The following is a 23,477-nucleotide window of genomic DNA, read 5'->3' as shown; positions in this document are numbered from 1 at the left end:
CCTCTTTGCCAACATAAAAGGGATTTGTTATGCAAATGTGTCACTACTTTGTCAGGGGGGGAGGGGGGGTTGCATGTATGTCTGGAGGAAGACCTGAACTGTCACTGTCAGATAAGAGGAAAATGGTTACAATGAAGCATGCCATTAAACTGGAAACTGCTGGAACAGGCAGCATCACTGTCCACAGTGAAGTGAGTTTTAGAGTGTTACGTCACGACAGACTGAGGATGCCAGTCAAAAGAAAGAAAAAAAAAAAAAAAAAAAAAAGGGTCCTGCTCCAAAATCAAGACCTTCAAGCTCAACTGAAGCTTGTTGATGGATACCTAGATTGTCTGCTCAAGGCAAGCCCTTCTAAGGAAACATTTAACCAAATATCAATCAAAGTACGTAAAAGAGGGTAAAAAACACAAAACAAGCCAATCCTCCTTGTATGTGAACCGGTGACCGCGACTGTATCAAAAATAAAGATCACTCTCATTGTTTGGTATAAAGCTCAAACATCAAGAAAGCAATGAGTAAAATGCATTTTGATTTGAAAGGAACTTTATATTTTGGATGTATCTACAAAGTAACCATTCTAGCTGAGGACCCCCACAGGGACAGACACTTGTATGGCAATACAAAAGATATTTTATTTAATTGTAAAAGGGCAGATGTGCAACAGGTAAAACAGCAGGTAATAAGAAATACACACCCAGGGGGAAAACAAAAGACAAAAATGTTTAAATGGAATCAATAAAACAGGAAATGAAATGTGGCAAAGGTTTTTCACAGAAGTACATCAATTTCTTACACCTGTTGATCTCACTGTACATGACTGTAGATGTATCTTATCTTACCCTAACGATATTATAATGAAGCTGGTCTACACTAAGAAGCAATAATAGTTTCCAAAGACCCCCTCTCCTTTCATACATACACAAAAAAAAGAAAATACTACAGTAAAATCATAATTGCTGGCAAACAGGAAAGGAACTTAGAGGCTTTTCATGTCATTTTACATCATTTAGATTTCAAACACATAAAGCCAACAAACATGTCGCACTAACCATGCTGCTTCAAATCGCTGACAATCTCACAGATTTCTTCACTGGATATGAGGACTGACTCACTAAAAAAGATGCAAAGTTAGCACAGATTTCTTTTTTTCTTCCTTTTCTGATAATGAATGTGTCGGAGGTAGCGGCAGCTCTGACACAGACTGTTCTCGTCTTAGTTGCCCTCCTCCCCTCATCTTGAATTTCTGCTTTTATTTTTTACAAACTGTAAAATTTGAGGCTTCTGTCCATTGCTGTAGAAGTCAGGAACCGGGCATTCTCTCCAAAGGCCACCCCAGTCACCAATCCTGTATGGTCTATGGTTGAAAAGAAAAAGATCAGGGGTAAATGTCACGTGCATACTAGTTGAAAATCTCGAAAGAGATTTGACTTTTTTTTGTTTGTCTTCATACCGGTGAAGTTGAGGACCTCAGACCACTGCTTGCAGATGTAGACACGGATGTCAGACCCTCCTACAGCCAGGTAGGTACCACTCTGATCAAACACAAGGGACTTCACCTGAAACAAAAAATGAATGGATTAGGCTCAGAAGCAAACCTAAGATGGGTTGGACAACTTCAAAGCTGGTCCACAGTGAAACGCTGGAGTTCGGCTTAGTAAAAATAAAGAGAACGCAGTGAAAAACTGATAATCTGGTTCTTTCTGAAGTTAAAACAATCCACCCACCAGCACCCTGACAATTATACATGCAACTTTTCATCCACAGCCATTTATCTCTGCGTGCAATGACAGCCTACAGGTGATGCTAAGACTATTTCTCAAACACTTAAAAAATTCCTTTAGAAAGAAGAAATCCCAAATTTCTTACCTCATAGTTGTTGTCCAGAGTAATGGTCTTGAAGTTCTTCAGCTTCCTCAAATCCCACAGTTTCAGAGAGCTGTCCTGGGCACCTGGAGCAAACGAGGATAAGTTAATTTTTTTCTATTGGCACACCATTTTTATTCTTGTAAGGCTGAAGACACGGGGAAATCTCCAAAACTATGCAAGTCATTGATGCACAAGTCACTTTTGATACTCTAAAGAAAATGTTCATGCAGCTCTACAAGTTTATGCACATTACAGACTGACGGCTAATCTACGCAAAAAATGCTATCAAGTCAGTCTCACCTGTGGCCAGATAGTATCCGTTCTCAGAGAAAGCAATGGAGGTGACAGGTCCAGAGTGACCGGGGAAGTTGGCCACGTTGGTGCGCTCCTTCAGATCCCAAATCTTAATCTGGGAGTCCGCAGTACCAGTGCCAAAAATGAGACCATCAGGGTGGAACTGAGCGCATGTGAGAGCTGAGGGGTGCAATCAGAAACATTATGCCTGGAAGAGGACTGTTATTATGACTATCAAACGCATTAAGCAAGCAAAGAGAAACTTACCACAGCCAGCACTTTCATCAGTAACTTTGGTGAGGACTCTGCCCGTCTGGATATCAGAAAAGGCCCAGTACTACAGGATAAAAATAATAAGAGTTAGAGCGGTGAAGCAGTTTAATGGCAAAAAGGTCGATCATTCAGTGATTAAGTTCATGGCCTGTCGGTAATTTCAAGCACGCACCTGATCCTCAGAGGAGCTGAGCAGGTAGTCTCCAGTAGCATGAAGAGAGAGACCAGTGACGCCTCCCTCGTGAGCACGCACCACCTGCACACAGTTGCCCCCGGTGACAGACCACACACGGATGGTGGTGTCTGGAGAGGCGGAGAAGACCACAGACTAGAAGAGAAAAGACGGCAAGCGAGTGAGGAACAACGGATTAAAGGAACAATCGTGTTAGTCACATCTCCATTAAAATGGAGGTGAATGTTTGCATTTAGGTTCTCAGAGGACATGTTACCTGAGATGGGTGGTAAATGACAGAGGTAACCTTCTTGGTGTGACCCTTAAGCGTTGCCACGATCTGCTCTTCGTTCTTGTCAAACACCACCACGTTCTTATCAGCTCCACCTGGGAGATAGAACAGGTTTAATATCAGATTCTTTGTCTGGCATCCCAGCAAATGAAATACAGAATGAAAGATTGATTCAGTGTACCGGTGAGCACTTTGTTGGTGTCTGAGGGACACAGATCCAGAGACAGAATACCCGGCACACTGGCACTATGAAGACCCTGAAAGCAACATAAGAGAGAATGTTGATACATTGGATCGCTCTGTGAAACAAACACATCCTCGTGATCCTGCACAATCTATACTTACAGCATGGGAGGCCACTTGGCGGTATTTGCCAAGATCCTCGGCTCTAACCAGATCCTCTGGGACAGTTTTGCCTCTCTGTAGAGAACCACAGTAAAGCAATTAAATGAGAGCGAGAGTAAATTATGCACAAACAGAGCTTGTGGCAAAACAAGTAAAACAAGTGTTTGCACATTAGCAGCTAAATACAAGAGAAATATAATACCTTCTTTCTCTCTGTAGTGAGGATAGTAGCCTTGTCTTGGAGCTGCAAACAGAAAAAAGCACATTTAAAACCATCAAGCAATTATGACAAAGGTCATAATGGTAAAAAAAAAATCAATAAAAAAAAAAAATCAATATTACCTTCTGGATGATTTCTGGAGTCATTCCCACTTGTTCACTAATCTCCATAGGCTCTCCACCAGCCCCCTGGTGTAAAAAAGGCAGAATTAAATATTGTTTAAATGGCATGATTTGTCAGTCTGATCATTGTCTTATCAGCTGAAAATAAAGCCCAGCTACTCACTGCTGCAGCTGGCTGAGAGGCGGGCACTGCCTGAGGGGCAACCAATCCGGCCTGGGGTTTGAGCGTGGCAAGAGCTGTGGAAAGAAGAAATCAACTCATTAAAATAAATAAAACACACACATAATATCAATGAATCCAGGTTCATTTGGACCAGACGATCACATTAAAGCCATTTATACATGTTTCATAACTGTGTAGAAACCCAAACTGCTGTCGACCCACCTTCTCTTGCAGCTGTGACCTCTTTGGTGAGTCGAGCGATGACTCTGCAGGCGGCATCGTGCTGATAGAGGGCATGTGAAAGTTCTTGGCGAGTAGTCTGCAGCTGCTGCCGCAAGGTGAAACTATGAAGCATTACAGCATCCTAGAACAGATATCAAAAGGAAAAAGTGAGAAAGGAGCACATGTATTATTTCACAAATTTTAAAAAAGGAAGATAAACAAACAAAAACAAACAGACTCACTGGAATATGTGTTTAAATGAAAAGAGGAGGATAACGAGATCGAATTCGCTTTTTTGGTCTCAGCTAAAGAATTCAAGTTATTTAAATCAATGTACCAAACAAACATATTTTTTGATCCTCTACTAATAGAAATGAATTAAAATTGATTCTAAAGACCCAGGGTTTGTCACAAAACTTGCAATTCAACAAAGGAAAGGGGCAAATCTTCCATTAGATTATTATTTTGTGGCACAGATTAGATTTATAATAATGTGTTGTGACCCATCATACAATGCACAATTGAAAACAAACAAACAAAATAAACCCAAAACAACTGTCCTGTTGTTAAAAACTGCCAGAGAGGGATAAATGGTGCACTGTAACACACTTTTAATTGTTAAACTATGTAACACCCTACAGATTGATTTTACTTCTACATATTTATAACTAATTTGGGGCAACCGTGGCTCAGGGGGTTGGGAAACGGATCTGTAACCAGAAGGTCGTCGGTTCGACCTCTCTGTCCTGGTCGTTGTGTCCTTGGGCAAGACACTTTACCCTACTGCCTACTGGTGTTGGCCAGAGGGGCTGAAGGCGCGATATGGCAGCCTCGCTTCTGTCAGTCTGCCCCAGGGCAGCTGTGGCTACAACTGTAGCTGCCTCCACCAGTGTGTGAATGTGAGAGTGAATCAATAGTGGAATTGTAAAGCGCTTTGGGTGCCTTGAAAAGCGCTATATAAATCCAATCCATTATTATTATTATTATTAATTTATATTGATTGATTAATAGCTGACTCCCTACTTGTTTAAAGGTTCTTAAATGTTGTGTGTGTGTAATGTGTTGTTGATGTAGTGTTAAACATTAATAAGAAAAATAAATTTAAAAACAAAATGATACATACAATAGATACAGTATAAAGTGCTCTGTTCTTTGATATCTCAGAGTTTACAGGACTTACCCATTCATCTTGAAGGGACTTGAGAATGGCAGGAATACTGGTTGCCGATGGTGCCTTTGGTCTAATAGGATGAGCCACTAAAAGACAGGAAACCTCTTCAGTAACTTATCAAGGCTTATTTGCAATGAGATTTGAGTATTTAAGGGCATATGACGCACTGATTTTCTTTTCATATATAAATCTTGATAATGTTCTATGTTTCTATGAATATCACAAAGAGTAGTTCACGAACACCAATCGAGGTTTGCTTCACCCCTGAAGGCCACACAAATAAAATTAAAACGTAGAATATTCTGCTTCTTCTGAAGTTGAAAATAAAAGTTGATTTGTTTGGAAGGTTTTATTTTTCCGCTTCACTTGAATTTTTCAGGTATTGTTTGGTTTTTTTATATGATAAATACAATACAGTACAATGCAACACGCCTGCAAACTTCAGCCTACTAAACCAAAGCCGAGCATCATGCCACTGATAACGACCTCTCTCACGGAAGTAGCATTACTCTGTATGAGCTTTATTACGGTCTATTGACTTATAGAAAACACCCAGAAACCCACCTTTGATGTCTACGAGCTGCTCCTCGGACAGCGGCTGTCCGTTCATCGGGTCCGTCCCATTCTCTGCGATGTACTTCTCGATCAGCCTCCGTTCAAACACCTGGTTGGACACCGGAGAGACGCACGGGTGCTCTGGCACTTCATTAGAAACTGTAAAAGAGTTCAGTTCCGGCTTTTTAACACCACATAACTACCAGCAATTTAAATAAACACACAATTAAAAAAAGAGAGCTCGCTGAACTATATAAAAGCAGAAGGCGGTGCTGCATGGCCGCTAACGCTAGCTAAATCAGCTAGCAGCATTAGCGCGGTACCGTGCTAACCGGCCTCCGTCATATCAATGAATTCAGCTTCACCTACTTGCACAAACCAAAGCCATGTTCCAGGCAGAGTCCTACAAGTCTCGTCTTAATTGTGATTTAAGCTCGCGCTTTACTTTAAAGTTGTTGCAGCTAAGGTAGACTTTACTTCTGTTTGGAAGTAGCACGCTGTTCTTTCATTGCCGCTACAACGAAGATTCTTCTTCTACGCTTTGAGTTAGCTTCAATGTCCCAAACTCTGCCACCTACCGTCATGCGCTGAGGAGAACGAGAACGAGTTTTAGCCAAATAGACGCTCACGACACAAGAGTCAGAATCAGCTTTATTGATCAAGTATGTGTACACATACAAGGAGTTTTTGCACTCAGTGTACATGACAGAGTAGCCAACGTACAAGCAGAGTAACAACATGACACCAACACGGCACAGACAATAATACATTTATGGCATATTTATAGTCCAAAGTTGCAGAGTGCAAATCTGTTGGAATAAATAAGAGATGGACAGCTAGTTAGTATATATACAGTATACCCATGAGGATTGACTATAAATATATATACGGCATATAGCTATGTACAACAGGACAGAACAGTATATACAGTATGCTTTGATTCAGCATCAGGTATGGTGGATGTTTTAAATACAGAGACTATGTGAGTGTCCTAAATGTTTATCAGAGTGATGGCCTGTGGAAAGGAACTGTACAGATGGCTGCTTTTTTGGGCAAACGGTGCTCTGTAGCACCTACCAGAGGGTATGGAGTGATATTGCCTGCTTGTGTCCTGACTCTGGATTTGTTTTTCCTGCAGACTTCACTGTCCATCATAGTCTGTTCTTGTCCTGCATGGATGCTGATCCAAACAATACCGACATGAGTGAGCAGAGAACAAACTGGATTATTCCAGAGTTGAATAGATCATCACCTCCTGAGGCAGGTTGAACCTCCTGAGCTGGCGCAGGCTCTGCTCTGCCTCTTTGATAATAGTGTCTATACGGAGTGACCACTTTAGATCTTGGAAGATTGTGGCAAGCAGGCATAATGGAGAGGGACTCCTCAACTCCACTGTTACTGCTACAGTTTTGAGCGTATTCAGCTCTAGGCTGATCTGACTGCCCCACAGGACCAGCTGTTCAACTCCACATCTGTGTCCTTGATAAGGCCGACTTCAGACCGTCATCAAACATCACAATTCTGACTGACAGGTCTTTTGAGAAAGAGTCATTTGCGTAGAGAGAGAAGAGCAAAGAGAAGAGGACCACCCCTGGGTGGCCAATATACATACAGTGTAAAGACGACATCATCTAAAATGTGTTTCTTAAAGATTATTTTTTTATTTTTTGAGTGATGACATTTTGACATTATGAAAATATTACAAGCTTTGGGGATAAAAGGTTATCCTGCACACAACATTCAAATATTAACTGCAGTATTTGGTGAAACATGTCACATAACTATTATAAGTAGAATTACCCCAAAGATTTAATACACTGCATAAATTGTTAAAAATGCAGACGAGCTATTTAGAATAATAATTAAGTATGGACAACATGATGGGTGAGAACTTAAGTTAAGTCTATATTGCTGTACAGTATTGAAAAATGAAATTTATCAAACGTTACCACAACAACTGGTGGGTAGCCCTAGAGACTGTCTTAAACACAGGAGCAGTGCAGATCATATTGGTCCTGAGGGTCCGGAGGTAGGTAACGGCAGGAGATTTCAGGAGCACCATCAGGCAGTACAATATGAGACAGGAAGGATTATGCTCAACTCATGCTAGGGCTGCTCGATTATGGCAAAAATGATAATCACGATTATTTTCACTGAAATTGAGATCTCGATTATTTGACGATATTTATTTAACCCTTTAAGACCTACCATAGAACCAAGTCCGCCAGAGCTTATATTATATTTTTACATGTTGTAGTGCCATTTGTGGGAGCATTTCAAGTTGCTATACAACTATTATAGCCCATATTTTAATAATATGTATGCATTAAGTCCATAGTAACTACATTAATTGCAAAAAAGTGCAATAAACTACAAAAAAAAATTGAAAATCATTTTTGTTTTTTTTGCATATATTTCTACTTGGAGAAATTTAAGAGGCTTATCCTTCAAAACTTTAAATACAAAAAAGTTGCAAAAAATAGTTTACAACAGGAAATTTATTTTGAGTGTCTTCATAGTTTTATTTTGGAGATACATCAATTTTTATATACTGCAGGAAAAACGAAAAAACAATCCTATGATGCAAATTTGCAAAGAAAACAGCATCAAAATAAACTATTTCCAGCAGTGCAATTCGAGTTCTAAGCATCCCAGAAACGATTCAGAAAAGTCAAACATGACCAGTATAGGCTTTTAAGGCCTACAAGTAAAAAAACTACAATTTCCGCGAAAATGACGTCATTTCCGGTTTCGGGCAGGAAATGGCGGACATGTGACAGTTCGCGCTGACGTCTGTTTAACTGTGGGAAGTGTTACGAACAGCTGATCGGATCGGCAAAGCCTGTTTCTGGAATATTATGTTTTTGTTCCTGCAAGCGCTTTTTATGCAATTTTTGCAAAGCTTTATGTGGAAGGAAACCGTGACCGAGGACAAACTGATGGCATCAGATGTAAGTACAACTCCTCCGGTTTCATATGCAAAACAAATTATTGCGCTAGCTTACACGGTCCAGGTTCTACAGGGATTTAAAAATAGTTATGCAAAACGGAGCGTGCTGCTCTGACCGGATCTAAAGGGTTAACAATGACTTTAAAAAATAATATAAAATAGTGTGCAACACCACTGAAGTTTTTTTTACCTCTCTTTTCAACCAACAGCAGTCACTCTCCTCTCCAAATAACTTCTGCTTAGCTTTCCGAGCTTCCCTCGGGTCCTCTTAATCAGCGGTCTCCAACCTTTTTTGCGCCACGGACGGTTTATGCCCGACAATATTTTCACGGACCGGCCTTTAAGGTGTCGCGGATAAATGAGAGAGGGGCCAATAATCGGCTCAGTCATTTTTAATGATCGTTGAAAGCCCAGATCGTAATCGTGATTAAAATTCGATTAATTGAGCAGCCCTAACTCATGCTTCAGAAAAATTACATCACAAAGCAAACTATTAAAACCGTGCATAAGGCACAGGTGAGGTTCTTCTTCTCGGTCAGGAGCTTCACCGTTTGTGTGATTTCTCCATGTTCTCTCTTTTATGAAAAGTTCAGATTCTTTGACGTGTAAATACTGCAGGACTCAGAGGTGTCTGTGTCTAGTGGCAGCGTGGAAAAGAAGTCTTGTGATTTGTTCCCCCTTCCCTTATCTCCATCCTTTTTGATTTGGAACTGAACGCAGTCCTCGGATGAGTGGAGGCAGTCTGAAGCTCCGGGCACAGGGAAGGAAATCCTGTCCTCGTCCTCATTAGATTTAGCCTGCTAGCAAGGGATGAAGACACAAGCTTAAGCAAATATCATAATAATCTGTGGCATCTAAATATTCACAGCTGGAGAGCTGTATTACCTCAACAGTTAAGTTATGACTAGGGGAACTCCCAGCTGTTGCTCTGTGCACATCCTGGTTCTCGGCTCTTGGAGACCCTACCGTTACCGGAGCATAACCCTAGAAATACAAACAACAACAGATATGCACAAAGACACAATTCAATTGAATGATTTTAGCTCCCTTAAAAAAGAAGAAGATTATATTAGTTAATCAGTCTTACAGTGTGAACAGGACTGGCTCTTGGGGTCCATTTTCTTGGTGTTCCAGTCTGCTGAGAGTAGCTGTAGTGACCTGGGGGCTGAGGAGAGGGGGGACTGTAGTGCTGCAAAAGAAAAAACAAAACCCCACAAACATAAATAAACCAATAACGACAAAGACCTAGGAACTCATCCGACTCACAGACCATCACAATTCACCGGTTACTGCTCGTAAAAACAATAAATGTGACCTTTAGTGATCATCGTGGACCGGTGTGTCTGTTAAATGTTTAGCCGTGATATCAGGTTGCTCCTTGCTAGTGATGTGTGTGGCATCATCACGCTGACATCTACGGAGCTTCAGTCAAAATACTTCGGACAGAATATATAAAAATATCTACAAATTATCTGAAATAATTAGAGGGGATAGGTTAATTGGATAATTCAAATTGCCACTAGGTGTGAATGTGCGAGTGAATCTGAGTGTGAATGGTTGTCTGTCCCTGTGTGTTAGCCCTGCGACAGACTGGCGACCTGTCCAGGGTGTACCCCGCCTCTCGCCCTATGACAGCTGGGATAGGCTCCAGCGCCCCCCGCGACCCTGAAAAGGATAAGCGGTAGCGAATGGATGGATGGATGGATATCTGAAATAAAACATACCCACTGAATAAAGAGCTTCTACCATAAGTTTTTTTTCTCCATACTTTTTAAAGATACTTCAGTTCATCAGACTCTCTGGAGCAAAAAAGAAATGTCAAAAAACGTCAACAAGTGGCTTCTGTCGGTGTCAAAGTGCATGCATCTGCAATAAGATTGGCTCGACGGCTTGTAATCATTTATTTAGCTGTGGACTCTCCTGGTTTCCTCACCTGGATGTTGACCCTCGGGGGGTTGGCTGGCAGCGTGCGGTGTGTTCTAAAGCACGTGATGAGTTGGGAGAGGCTACAGTTTGGGTAACGTTTCATGAACAGGATGAAACCAGCCAGGGACACGAACATGCCAGAAGGGACAGTAACGGATTTGAGGAGCGCTCGCCAACTCCCTCCCCTTTTGTCTGAGAAGATGGCAGACACATGGATTTTAGGAGGAGTGGCAACTATGGATCAAACAACTTCTGATTGATACATGCTTCCAAAAACGTGGCACAATACCCACTGATCACGTGCAAGTAGGTGGAGGATACCAGGTTGCCATTCCTGTCTTTAACTTCATACAGCCCATCATGCCTTGAGGTCAGCCTTGCAATGACCACCTCGTAGATGGAGCCGTTCCTACTCAGTGAGATGATACCCCTGTAGTGCAGGTCATGGTCCGTTATCTGCCCCTCACGGATGAGCTGCACAGGGCCACGTGGGGGTTTGGGGTCAAAGGGGCCCAGGGAGGATTCATCAGGAAAATGGCCAGGGGTAAAAATGAGATGGGCATGAGCAAGAGGAAGATATAGAGGCAGGATTATGGACTCTTTGGTAAAGCGTGTGATGTTGAAGGAATGCCCTGCATCCATCCATGTGTAAAATCATGAAAAATGGAGTAGTGGTGAATGTGGAAGTATGAGAGGGCATCAGATAGAAAGGGAAGGATAAAACAAAACCATTAGCACTGTAAAGTCACAAAGTTAAAGGTAGTCAGTCAGCTTCTTAAAACCCACGTTTCTGCTCTGCTCACCACGGACGGTGAGGGTGCTGCGACCCAGCACCTTCCCGTTGTCGTCTCTCATGGTGTAGTTGCCTTGGTCTGCTTGCGTCACTCTCTCCGCCACCCAGACCTTCCCCCCTCTTAGCAGCCGCCCCCGGCCAGCGTTACCGGTTTCGGGGTCTGTCCGGTTCCAAAGCACGACCGGCACAGCCTCAGGTGGAGCGCCCCGGTGAGAGAACTCCAGCAGGGAGCCATTTTCGGGGATGCTGTGCTCAAAGGTCTCCCCATAGTTTCTGCGGTAGGGTTTAATGCATTCTGAAGGAAGACGAAGAACCACGAGGTAAGTGAAAGACAGAAAGAGAACAAGTTTATTTAAGTACAATTTAGAGATGCAAAAGTTACTTTCTTTTTAACTAAACTGGTGAAAAGGAAAGTGATATTGCAAAAGACCCACTCCTAACACACATCAGTGTACTGTAAATGATCACAAATCAAAACGAAAAGAAAAGTGATAATATATCTTTCTTTATGATACTTTGATGAGTACATTTTCCTGACATTACTTGTGTAGGGACCATTCGTAGGCTATGCATGCTTACGGCAGTGTTCAGCTGCAGGAGAGGTGGGAAAGATTGGTTCAGGGGGCAGTGGCAGGTAAAGTAATGCCACACCTGCTGTATATTTATACCAATTAACCTCTCCTCTTTTTATGCAGCAGGGGTGTGGCTGGCAAACGTTATATACACACACACAAACACACCTGACACGGAGTCAGAACAGTTGCTACAACTTCTCTGCTTTAAGGCAATGAATAGATTGCCTATGACATCAAAGCATAGGGACACATTAAGTTATTAAATAACTTAATGTTTCAAGCAAAGAGAGGCAGATCATTGAAAAAGCTGGCTCTTTTGCATCATGACACAAAGCAATGAATTTCGCCAAAGAGAGGCAACTGTCATACCCGAAACGATCAGACGGACAGTCTCGTAAGTGAAGCCCATGGACAGCTTGTTGGCATAAACTCCCTGGTCAGCATGACTCACTTCTTTCAGGACTAACGACTTATCTTTGGTCCACTCAAACCGTGGGTCCTTAACCTACAGTTGCATGGCAGATCCATTTTTAGGCAACACAGCAACCAAACACACACACACACAAAAAAACCCCAAGTGTCAACACTCGTCCACTCACAGTGGTTTTCTCCAGCAGGATGCGTTTCGGCCCGTCGGGATACGGTGTAAAAGTCACGATTCGCGACGTTGAGTCCACCGGTAGACGAAACTCCTTCCCGACGCAAACAGTCTGAACTTTTTCTCGGTCACCTGTCGAGGTGCAAATGAAAGTCAGCAACATCATTGGAGACCATGTGCTGCAGAAGAAGGATGCATGAGCGGTAAAATGTGACTTTTGACTCACCTAGTAATTCCCAACCTGCAGGAAAAGTACGAGTAACATAATTAATAATTTTCTTCAGACCTCAGATACGGACTGTAAACTCTCCTACATATGTAAAAGGTTGACCTACTTTTATGTTATTAGGTCATTTAAGGTCATCTATTTTGTAACAGATTTTTAGAGTCTGCTATGTGATTTAACTTTTAAGCTCTTTAATTCAGCATATGTACACGTTTATTAATTGTTACTGTTCACGTACTGACTTTATACTGCATATTTTTCCACTGCATTTTCTCTGGGCACCTCTCACATTTATTATAGTTTTGCATGTTGGAAATTTATATTTGTGAGAATCATATTTCAGAGTTGAAGTGCTAAAAAACAAAAATCTCTGCTCTTCAAATCTGGGCTGGCCATTCTTCTTTGCCTTTGTTTTATTTAATCCAAGACCCTTTAATGAAATGGCTTTCTAGAAACATTCTGCAGATAATGGTGACGTTATCGACAAATGTATTAATTAGTCACTTTTTAAAATAGTAACATTGACTTCACTTTTACTACGAATAACCTAACCGTAATATAAAGCACCAGTAAGTGCATTATTAATAATTATTTAAGCAGAAAGAAACAGAAAAACTACGGGTAGTCTTATTAAAAACTGGTGCCACACTTACACAGTGCAAAAGGAAGGGTGAAAAGTGCAGTGTAGAGGACGCAGGAGGACATCTTCTCCTGTAAAAGACAGCGGATTGTTTCATCTGTAAACGTAATTGACATTCACACCAACCCTCCTCCGAAAACAAGCGGCCAGACGGGACATGCGATCATTAATCAACAAGCTGCAAAAGGCGGGGAGCTCAGCGACAGCCCAAATGATGTCGATGCGGACTCAGCGCACTGCACACACTCATGTCCCCCCATGACGTCCTGTCCGCTCTTTGAAGTCATGTCCACTCAGGTGTCCAGCATGTTTCCCATCTTCTGAACCATTGTAGCGCTACTACTGGCTGCCGGGTCATCAGTTACCGATCATCAACAAACGATTACTCAGTTTGTGCGTAATGTGAACTCACCTGCAGGATGTGAGGGTAATTTTAAAAAAAATGTTTTTGTGGATGAGGATAAGAGGATAACGACGACCTCCGCAGAGCGCGCATGCCCACTGCTCCCCCTTCTGTTATGGCGATGGATACGTCGTATTCTCGGCCGCTGATACGCAAAGTGCGTCACATTTTGCAGTTCTTGTAAGGGAACATATTTTCCCTCCCTCTTACTATGCTGCTAGATTTTAGACTTCTGTAGTAACTCGTCAGATTCTGACTGTACGTGCAAATGATGAGATGATCTTAGAAAATATAAGAGATCATAACGCGACATGGAACACCTCTCACTTAAATTTTCCTTCTTGTTAAAAAATTAACAAAAGTTAATTAACAAAATTAACTTGTTAGTTTCTACAGTGAGGGGAAATTACTTGATCTCCAGCTCCCCAGAAATAAAGAGTCTCTAGATTTGATGGTAGTTTCATTTTAATGGGAGAGACAGAATATGGACCAAAAATCCAGGAAAAAACACATTACATAAAAATAATAAATTGATTTCATGTCATTGAGTGAGTGTTTTATCCCCAAGAACGACATAAGCAAGTTCTTTGTGGAGAAACCCTTGTTGGCAAGCGCAGCAGATGTTTCTTGTAGTTGGTCACCACGTTTGGACTCATCTCTTTTACTCCTCTTTAAACGCTCTATTGATTTTCTATGGCAGGAATGTCAAACTCTTATTACACCATATTACACATACAGCCTACTTTGATCTTAAGTAGGTAGACAACATCCCTCAGATTTCTCAATATAAGAAGTCCAATTTCATTGATACATCTTAGTTTTACTACATGATAAAGACATTTTGTTCTATTTTAATATATAGAAATCAATAGAAATCTATAGAAATCACCCAGCACAACTCTTCTGGCTTAAATGATAAGAAATAAATGTAAAATGACAAAACTGATTTATCTGTGTGCCACATGGGCACACCTGACGTTTGTCTCTCTCCGTTGAAATGAAACAAACATAAAAATTAGAGACTGTTCGTGTCTTTGTAAATGAGCAAACTTGCTGTTTCAGGAGTGTAGGGTGTGTGGTTTATCTTTATTTGGGGAGGTTTACATGAGATAAGTGTCACATGAGATAAGTAAAGTCCTTAACAGTGCACATGCTGACACTTTAAATATGTTTTTAGTATAGGTTATATACATGATTAAAATAAAGCAGGTTTTATGGTGCCGGACCAGTTATTTCCCAGTGTTTTTATGTAACATGTTTAAAAACGTCTTGACTGCCATTCCTTTAGAATTCATTCCTACTGAATTCACTTGAAATGGGACGGCAGCCAACAAAACGGTGCAAAAAGTTGTATTTTTATCCCCTTTAAACTGCTTTTATTTATGATATGGTGGTTTTAAAAGCGATCTTGGAGGCAGAAACAACACAAATGCCTGGTTTGTTATTGAAAAGTATCCTGGGAGATGGGCCCTGTATGCAGTTACAGTGGGAGAGGTGGAGCCTAAGTCACGCCCAGTCCTTCTTTTCTCCACCCAGCAGCTGCAGGACGCACAGAACTCAATCACACAAAAGAAGTACGGTCTCATTATTCTTTTTCTGTTTGTCCACAACTTCTTCTTAGTCAGGCTTTTTAATACTGAACATCACCTGTGTCACTGATTTGCTATTTTCGGGGTTAATTTTTGTGTGTTATCCGAACATTTCATTATAGAAGGGAATGCGGTACGGATTTGGTCTTGGAAGCTGAGGGGAAAAAACACTCAGAAAAAAGAGCCTCAAGTCACCTCTCTGCTCTTTTTCTGCAGGACATGTCGCTTGTGTTTTTGATGTTTTCCATTGTCTTCTTCGGTGAGTAGAGCTCATTCCCACATTCTAACATATAAACACCTGAAATCTGAAATACAACGCTCGATGGTTTGGGATTATTTACAACAAACGTTAATTGATTTCCATGCCACACACTCCGTGGATACAGCATGTACAAAGTTATCCAATCTCTCCGTGGAGCCAGGTGTTAAGTGGCACTCTGCCGGAGCGAATTAAAGTGCGTGCATGTTGTAGTAAAAGACGTTTGGTGTTGTGGGGCTGCTGTAGACTAATGCAATTTAAATCAGTAGCAGAACACAGGAAGAACAATACGCATTGTCTCCACACCCATCTGCTATTCCCAGAATTAGTGCTTGGTGCATTTCATTTATCAATAAATTATTTGGGAAACATAAACACCTATCAACGTACATCCACCCATAAATAAAAATAAATAAATAAGCAAGCATATTGGGGTTTTTTATTGTTTTTCGAAAGAAAACAAAACAATAATCTGATTAATTTCATTGAAATATAAATATACAGTTACATATTTATGTGTTTTAAACTATTCACGGTATTTATGCATTGTCATTAATGTCTTTAGCCGCAAAGTGAAAGGAAATGTTTACACGACGGAAACCAGAAAATTCAGCACAGCCGAGATTTCTTTCCGTTAGCTGGTTTGACAAAACATATAACCTCAGTCAGAGATAACGGGTAGCACGACGGTGGCAATCAACTTTTTCTTATTCTTTATTTGTCTTCTGCTTCCGGTTCTGTGAGCGCTCACACGTAAATATGGGCGTTTTGCAGCGTCACGTGACTCATCGTCCGCATGCGATAATCCCCTAAGAGTGGCGCTTAAAATGGTCATTTATAATATTTAAAGAAAAAACATATCATATCCATTCAAGTTAATCACGTTATCACTGCTGTTTAAGGTAACAGATGCAGATTAGAGCTCTGAAACTTTAAACTGGATCTATTTAAACGTTAAAGGCCATTGTCCAATATCCGAATAGGCAGCGTTTCTGCCGAATGGCAGTTTGTCAGCAGATCAAAGTGTAATTATTTTATTGGTTGTCTTGATGCATGCTCAATCATCCAGATAAGGACATCCCAAAAAGTTAATCCTGTGTCTAGATGAACAGAGTCAACTTTTTGGTATTTTATTAGTTGAAACGGTGTTCATGGTTTATGTTCAATGTTCATGGAGCTGCAATTCCAGCAGTGCTAAAGAAACTTAGCAACAGATTAAAACCACGTATTCCTATATATAACAATACGTGGTTTTAATCTGTTGCTAAATTTTTTTTATACTTTTTATATCGAATTGATTAATTATATGTGCACATTCCTGTACACTCTGTGCTTCATTCATTGGTTTTTAATAAGGTTTCGCTTAACAGCTAAAACATGCTGTAAATAAAAGAATCAGGGAACACGTTGCGTTTCTGGAGGATTTAAATTGAAACCTGACCTGCTCCCTAGCGGTTTTTGATACGGGCGAAACGGGCGGCTGCCCAGGGCGGCATCGTGGTGGGGGGCGGCATCACGGGCATCGGCAAAAAATAAAAAATTGCTCGTACTCATGCTGCCCCGACATCAGCCAGCGCATATTGGGAATGGCATAGGCACCGATCGGTTTTCTATCGCCCATTTCCTGGGAGTAAGGGCGCCCTCCGTTTGCGAGGTGCGCCTGCTGTTTACGGCACAGAGAGGAGAGGGCGGGGGATTCTCTGGCTGGCTGAAGCAGCATCTAATAACCAACTCGCAAAATAAAACAAAATAAAAACTAAACATCAAACACGAAAACACCAGACATTATGATACAGACTTATAATTTGCACCGATGTTTTTTCGAAATTCTATACGCGAAAAGTGAGCGCAGGAGCGCCTGCTTGTAGCTGTGCTGAAGTCAAAGTAAACTTTATTGTCATCTCCGCTATATACAGTCCAGTATATAGAGAGACGAGACGACGAGGCTCCAGTTACCGCGGTGCAAGTAAACAAACAGGGAGTGTTCGCCCCGGGCGCCAAACAGGCCAGGACCGCCACCAGCATAAATGACCACAGTGACTCTTACTTTGAGCTTAGCCATCTCAGCATAGCTGGTCAAGCCATAGATCTGGCTTCATTAATACACCTCGCTGTTTGTAATGTATGGGTGTGAGTTAATGGCTCAGTAGTGCTGATATCTAAAAGTGGCCAGTTGCTGTTCTAAGATGGTCAGCCATTGCTGGTTTGAGAATAGCGGCTGATGAAGTGAGTGCATCAGAGGGACCAATCAGGTTGAACCGTTTGGAGACAAAGTTACAGGCAAGGCAGAAATGGTTTAATGGTTTGGAGCTGCTGTGGTGACTGAGCTGAAAATAGGGTAATTTACTGATGTGAGATGTTGTTCATGTATTTCCTTCATTCAGCTAATAATAACTTGGTTTATTTCTGATGCTTTATGACGAATGTGAGTTAATTCATCAGATTGAGAGTTATACTTTACTCTGCCTCGTGCTTTGGGGATGAGAATGCTTTTTTATGCTGCTGCATTTGTGTAAATTCAGTGAGGTTCCAGAACCTTGTCTTCAAAATTACTTTCAGAGTGTAACAAAATACCGGTATGTGTGTGTGTGTGTGTTTGGTATATTAATGGAAACAACTGATATTATGTTGTCAGATGTTTGTGGTTTCAGTTACATTAACACTACCTCCATCTGTCTCTTCTTCTCTTGCATCTTTTTGATTAAAGGTTCATCCTCTGGTATACAAACTGATGAGGTGTGCTATGGCAGGAGGTGGCAGTTTCCATCTAATTATATACCCTCACGTTATACTGGACCAATATACTTTACTGAAACTAATACGGGATCCAAAAAAGTTGTTATAAATAATGGGATGGTGAGCAGCCTCTATGTGACCATTACATTTCGGCAATATGATAAATGTTAGGCCTATGTTTGAAACAATTAAATCAAAGTATATAGAATATGTTATAATCTGAGGAATATATATGTGCTGTCTATCTTTCAGGCAAAAGACACACGCTTTAGAGTCTCTCCTGGCTCAATTTATCTTACAGATGTAGAAAAAAGAGATGAAGGAATTTATTCTGTCTCATCTGGTGGCTACCAGCGACAAGATGTTGTTGAACTGAAAGTCTTGGGTAAGAATTTGAACTGTACTGTATATTTAGATCAAAAATATAAAGGTATGTGTTTTAGCTACCTGTTCCTAAGCACAAGTCCCCTCCTTTTTTTTCTTAATCTGCATTTTAAGAATGTGCTAAAAATGTCACAAGGGATTACTACTATACGTGGGAGGACTCTATCCCTAGATGGGCTGAAATCCTGGAGTTTACTCCCCTTCACAGTCCGGACCAGCCAAAGATCCTGTGGAATCGCACAGACTCTCAGATCAGAGAAAGCAGAGCTGAGGTGAAAAACGGTAATTGGCAGCTGTCTTACCTCACTCAGGCAGACAGTGGGTACTACAACTTCATGGATAAGAACCACTCTGTGTTGGCCAAGGTGCTGCTCAAAGTAAAAGGTGATGTGAGAAGCTGCCTGTGAGATTTCTGCATTTTACCAGATTAAATGTTCTAATGAAGTCTGATCTGTGTCACTAACAGAACAAACCAGACACTATGAAACAAGGTGGAATGAGCACATTCTCATTGAATACCCTCGGGGTCCTAAGAAGTGGACCGTGACTTTTACACCTGAGGGCCAAATGGATCCCGAAACACTGATGGATGGCAGTCTGATCATAAAAGATAATCGCTTTTCTGGCAGAATTCATGCAGTGATGGATGGCATAATTATAAATTCTACAGAAATTAGAGACTCTGGCACCTTTGAGTTCAGAGACCCAGATGGCAACCTGATCTTGAGTGCTCGGCTTGAAGTGACCCCTGGTAAGCAACAGAGCATTTCTCCTCATAGAGTAGAAGTTCTAACTAACATCAACCCCCACCCTCTACACCATATTCCCTAACTTTCTCCATACTCTTACAGAAATGTTGCCACAGTTTATATTTATGGCCGTTATTGCCTTGATTGTCGTCGGGATCATCTGCTGTTGCTGTTGTTGTAAAAAGTGCTGTAAAAGGGACAAGTCTGCTCCTCAGACTGCAGCCTCACCTGCACCTGCTGTATATTATCATGTAAGTATTCTTTTAAGTGGAAATTAAGACCAGCTGTGTTAATATTTGATGTTCTTATTTTAAAATTTTAAAATTCTTATTCCAATTACAGATTGAGAATCAACCTGCGTGCCCAAGTTACTCACATCCTTCAGCTTTGTCTTATCAGCCTGTGAATTCTCATATTTCTACACAACCTTCAGCTACCTCCTCTGAGCCACTGGTAGGTGTAAAGCTTGATTTATATTCAAGGCAAAGATAAAAGAGAGGTGAAAGGAACTCAGCCACTTTTGTTGTTTTAAAAAGAAATAGTAGTTATTTGTGGATTGGGGCACTAAGTCTTTATCTCGTCTGGGACTGCCTGGCAACTCACATTAGCGCTCATCCTCTTTCCTCTTCTGACTCATGTGCTTTTTCCTAACTTCACAGTTGTACCACAAAGTGAATATCCATGAGAACCCCGCTCAGCCTGAGGTACATACACACAAACAAACATACAAAAATCCCCATGAATGCATAAAACTAAGAACAGAAATTTCCTCATTCAGAGGCATTTTTGGCCTGTCAGTGACTGATTCATTTTAACCACTGTGCTTATGCACCTTTTTTCGTTTTACCGATGTCTCCAGGTTTCAGTACCTGAAAACCAGGCTTCCACTCCAGCTCCCTCAGTCGGTCCAGACTTCCTCTCATCAGACCCGGAGCCGCAATTTGAACTGAAAGGATTAGACATGCCTTTTGCACCATCTCTTACTTCAAACACAACTATCTGTGATGTTTATAACTCAGACAAACTAAACTTTCCGTAAACAGTATGCTGAAAATTCAGGTAGAGTTTATTATTGTTTCCATTTTCATCTTTGCAAAGCCATACACGGACAGGAAAAGGACCATGCAGACAGATGTTAATCGCACTGTGTTGATGCATGATCCGTTTTTTTATCTTTCACACAAAGATGTGCTGTTGTAAAATGTATGGATTCCAAATATATTTTTTCAGTTAACAAGATTGCTTGTAAATTTGTAAGTTCATGTCTTGCAAACAGTTTGGTTCTGGAAAGCTTTGGAATTTTTATTTTTTTTCCTAAATTTTCCTCAGGTATGAGAACATAAATCTCACTCAGTGTTGTCCTCCAAATATTCTGTTACAGCAGCTTAAGTGTGAATTACAGGAATCAGGGTTTTATTAAATTGTGCAATATAAACGCATTTACAATAAATTAGAATTGTTACTTGCATGAAATAGTGTCTGCTTTGCTTCTCTTCACAGGCTATTTATGGATATTTATGGAATGACAGATAATGTAGTCCAGTATCTTGGCAAAGTGTGTAATAGATACGGTGGACCAACGTGCCTATTACATGCTTTGCCGTGATATCAGGCTGGATAATGTTGCTAGCTTTTGCTTCCATGGGTATTTTCTACCTCTGTTATGTGCATCCAGCTCCATACATCACTTGTTTGTAGCTTTTATCATTGTGTTTTGAGGGATGGTGGGCAATTTTTAAATATGCCTTTTTATATTGTCAAATTCTCAAATGCAATACAAGTATAACTGCTTCTGTATATCTTTAAACAGAAGCTTGTATAAAAGTTTTATCGGGCATTGAAAAACATGTATCGTTTATATAATGTATGTAAAATTCTGATAGTTGTTTGCATTGCATGAAGATGTCTGAATATGGAATTAGTGTAATGATTTGAAAAAGACCTTAAAGAGCTTATATGAATTTTTCAACTCTGTCCCTCTGTCTCGCTCCCTCTTTCTGTCTCACTCTCTCTCTAACACACACACACACATGCACACGCACACGTGTGGGGACACAGTGGAATAACAACACCACTACTTCTTACATTTTAAAAAATCTAAATGGAAGAGCCCCTTAAAATTTGCATGGAAACTAGAGGGTTAGATTTTCAACATTACAATTAGCGTTACAGTTGTAATAGCTTCTAATGCAACTGTAACTCATTTAATTATAAGAGCATTTGTATGTTGACAGACATTTAAAAAAGCTGGTTTTGGAGAGTTTGCTACTATGCAGCTCTTATAGCAAGTTGATGTGCAGATGTTAATTCCTGCATGGATGTTCCTTTGCCTACATGCATGTAGTTTAAGTAATTGCATGGTGTTATCATATTTCGTAGATAAATATAACTTGGTTTCATCTGCATAGCAATGAAAATGCATGTGTTTTGTAATAACATTGCATGAGGGGAAACGTATAATGTAAAAAGTATTGGTTCTAGGACAGAACTCTGTGGAACTCCATGAAAAATTCTCTAACTTACATTAATAATACCTGTCTACCTGTTCATTCCTGGTCCATTCCTGGTATAAAGCCTGAGAATAATTGCTACGGCATGGGATTAAACTTTTCATCTGATTTTATATATATATATATATATTTATTTATTTATTTATTTATTATGGACCAGTACAGTTCAGTCCAAGTAAAGGAGGCTCAAAATTTGTGGTAAATGTTTGAAGGTAAGCTGCTCCACGTGCCGTGTGACCATGTCTGGGCTGTCTTCTGTTGGAAAACATTAAACCCTGGTATGTGATGATAAATAGAATCTGTTCTCACCTGAGTGAATGTATATGTGTTTACATTTCGGGGAAAGGACCCCAATTCAGGACTCCCCTGGCTCAATTTGTTTTACAAATGTGATAGAATCAGGATCAGGAATTGTTTTTACATCTCATTTGGTGGCAGGCAGCTATTGTTGTGTAACTGAAAATCTTAATGAGAATTAAACTATCCTGCATCAACCAATCTGTTTGATAATAGAATTTTTTAGATAGACTGTTTCTTATAAAGAACCTTTCCACTTGAAGTACTTTTTTCTACTGTTTTTGTACTTAAGTGCTTTCTATGTAGCATTCACACTTATCATATCGGTGAGTAACTTGGGGTTCAGTATCCCAAGAATCCTTTGGCATGCAGATTATAACAGCCAGGGATTGAACCACCAACGTTCTGATTAGTGGATGACCTGCTCTACCTCCAGAGCCCTGTTAGATATGCATTTCTAAATACAAGTTCACCCTGTCTTTTGTTCTTGTTTAAAAAAAAATCCTAAATTGGATTTTTTGTTAATTAGTGTGAATGCTGATAAGTATTGACAGTATTGTTATTCAAATCTTTATTATTATACTATTTTATTATTATTAGTGTGAATGCTGAAAAGCATTCACAGCATTGTTATTCAAATCTTTATTAGTGTGAATGCTGAAAAGCATTTATTTTTGTCAATACGACTTGTAGTATTTTCTTGGGAAGCATTTGTTTCACAATGACTTTTCTGTTTATTTAAACCTTTAGGACCTACCATAGAACCAAGTCCACTAGAGTTATATTTATATTTTTACATGCTGTAGTGCCATTTTTGGGAGCATTTCAAGTTGCTGTACATCAGTATAGCTGTTATAGCCCAAAAATAGGTAATATGTGTGCATTAAGTCTATAATAACTACATAAATTGCAAAAAAGTACAATACACTACAAAAAATTGAAAATCTTTTTTTTTTTACATATATTTCTAGTTAGAGAAATTTAAGAAGTTTGTAAATACAAAAAAGTTGCACAAAATAGTTTCTAACAACAGGAAATTTATTTTGAGTGTCTTCACACCAATTTTTTATATACTGCTGGAAAAATGAAAATAAATATCATAATGCAAATTTGCAAAAATACAGCATGTACATCAAAATAAACTATT

General features: G+C 40.2%; 3 protein-coding genes across 8 annotated transcripts; 1 reads left to right on the top strand and 2 right to left on the bottom strand.

Moving 5' to 3' along the window:
• Positions 1-527: 527 nt before the first annotated feature.
• On the bottom strand, positions 528-6,271 carry prpf19 (pre-mRNA processing factor 19). Of its 2 annotated transcripts, none has more exons than XM_082547088.1 (16): positions 6,173-6,271; positions 5,705-5,854; positions 5,150-5,226; positions 3,970-4,111; positions 3,748-3,821; positions 3,585-3,650; positions 3,445-3,486; positions 3,243-3,317; positions 3,079-3,154; positions 2,883-2,992; positions 2,606-2,761; positions 2,428-2,497; positions 2,167-2,340; positions 1,867-1,949; positions 1,451-1,556; positions 528-1,354 (listed from the first exon to the last, which is right to left on the bottom strand). In XM_082547088.1, exons 2-16 carry the CDS (start codon positions 5,748-5,750, stop codon positions 1,257-1,259), a joined length of 1,395 nt encoding a protein of 464 aa, XP_082403214.1. In that variant the 5' UTR covers positions 5,751-5,854; positions 6,173-6,271; the 3' UTR covers positions 528-1,256. The 2 variants fall into 2 exon arrangements, with proteins under 2 accessions (XP_082403214.1, XP_082403213.1); XM_082547087.1 differs by having other exon boundaries at positions 6,065-6,262.
• A 778-nt stretch (positions 6,272-7,049) lies between these two features.
• On the bottom strand, positions 7,050-14,123 carry LOC309692058 (uncharacterized protein). Of its 5 annotated transcripts, XM_082510214.1 has the most exons (11): positions 13,816-14,123; positions 13,417-13,474; positions 12,764-12,778; positions 12,539-12,669; positions 12,309-12,444; positions 11,375-11,659; positions 10,865-11,203; positions 10,579-10,763; positions 9,733-9,834; positions 9,531-9,629; positions 7,051-9,445 (listed from the first exon to the last, which is right to left on the bottom strand). In XM_082510214.1, the coding sequence occupies exons 2-11, from the start codon at positions 13,466-13,468 to the stop codon at positions 9,224-9,226; spliced, it is 1,566 nt and encodes a 521-aa protein (XP_082366340.1). In that variant the 5' UTR covers positions 13,469-13,474; positions 13,816-14,123; the 3' UTR covers positions 7,051-9,223. The 5 variants fall into 5 exon arrangements, with proteins under 5 accessions (XP_082366341.1, XP_082366338.1, XP_082366339.1 ...); XM_082510215.1 differs by lacking the exon at positions 12,764-12,778 and having other exon boundaries at positions 7,050-9,445; XM_082510212.1 differs by lacking the exon at positions 13,816-14,123 and having other exon boundaries at positions 7,050-9,442; positions 13,417-13,800.
• Positions 14,124-15,315: 1,192 nt separating this feature from the next.
• LOC309692078 (uncharacterized protein) lies at positions 15,316-22,544 on the top strand. Its single transcript, XM_082510259.1, has 10 exons — positions 15,316-15,380; positions 15,612-15,654; positions 18,362-18,510; positions 18,643-18,775; positions 18,889-19,158; positions 19,241-19,525; positions 19,626-19,774; positions 19,866-19,976; positions 20,183-20,227; positions 20,383-22,544. The coding sequence occupies exons 2-10, from the start codon at positions 15,615-15,617 to the stop codon at positions 20,560-20,562; spliced, it is 1,362 nt and encodes a 453-aa protein (XP_082366385.1). The 5' UTR covers positions 15,316-15,380; positions 15,612-15,614; the 3' UTR covers positions 20,563-22,544.
• The last annotated feature ends 933 nt before the right edge of the window (positions 22,545-23,477 follow it).

The sequence above is a fragment of the Aulonocara stuartgranti genome (genome assembly GCF_965226115.1).
Source record: "Aulonocara stuartgranti genome assembly, chromosome: 2".
NCBI lineage: Eukaryota > Metazoa > Chordata > Actinopteri > Cichliformes > Cichlidae > Aulonocara > Aulonocara stuartgranti.
The sequence above is the reverse complement of the archived record's forward strand: the minus strand, read 5'-3'. Positions and strand labels throughout refer to the sequence as shown.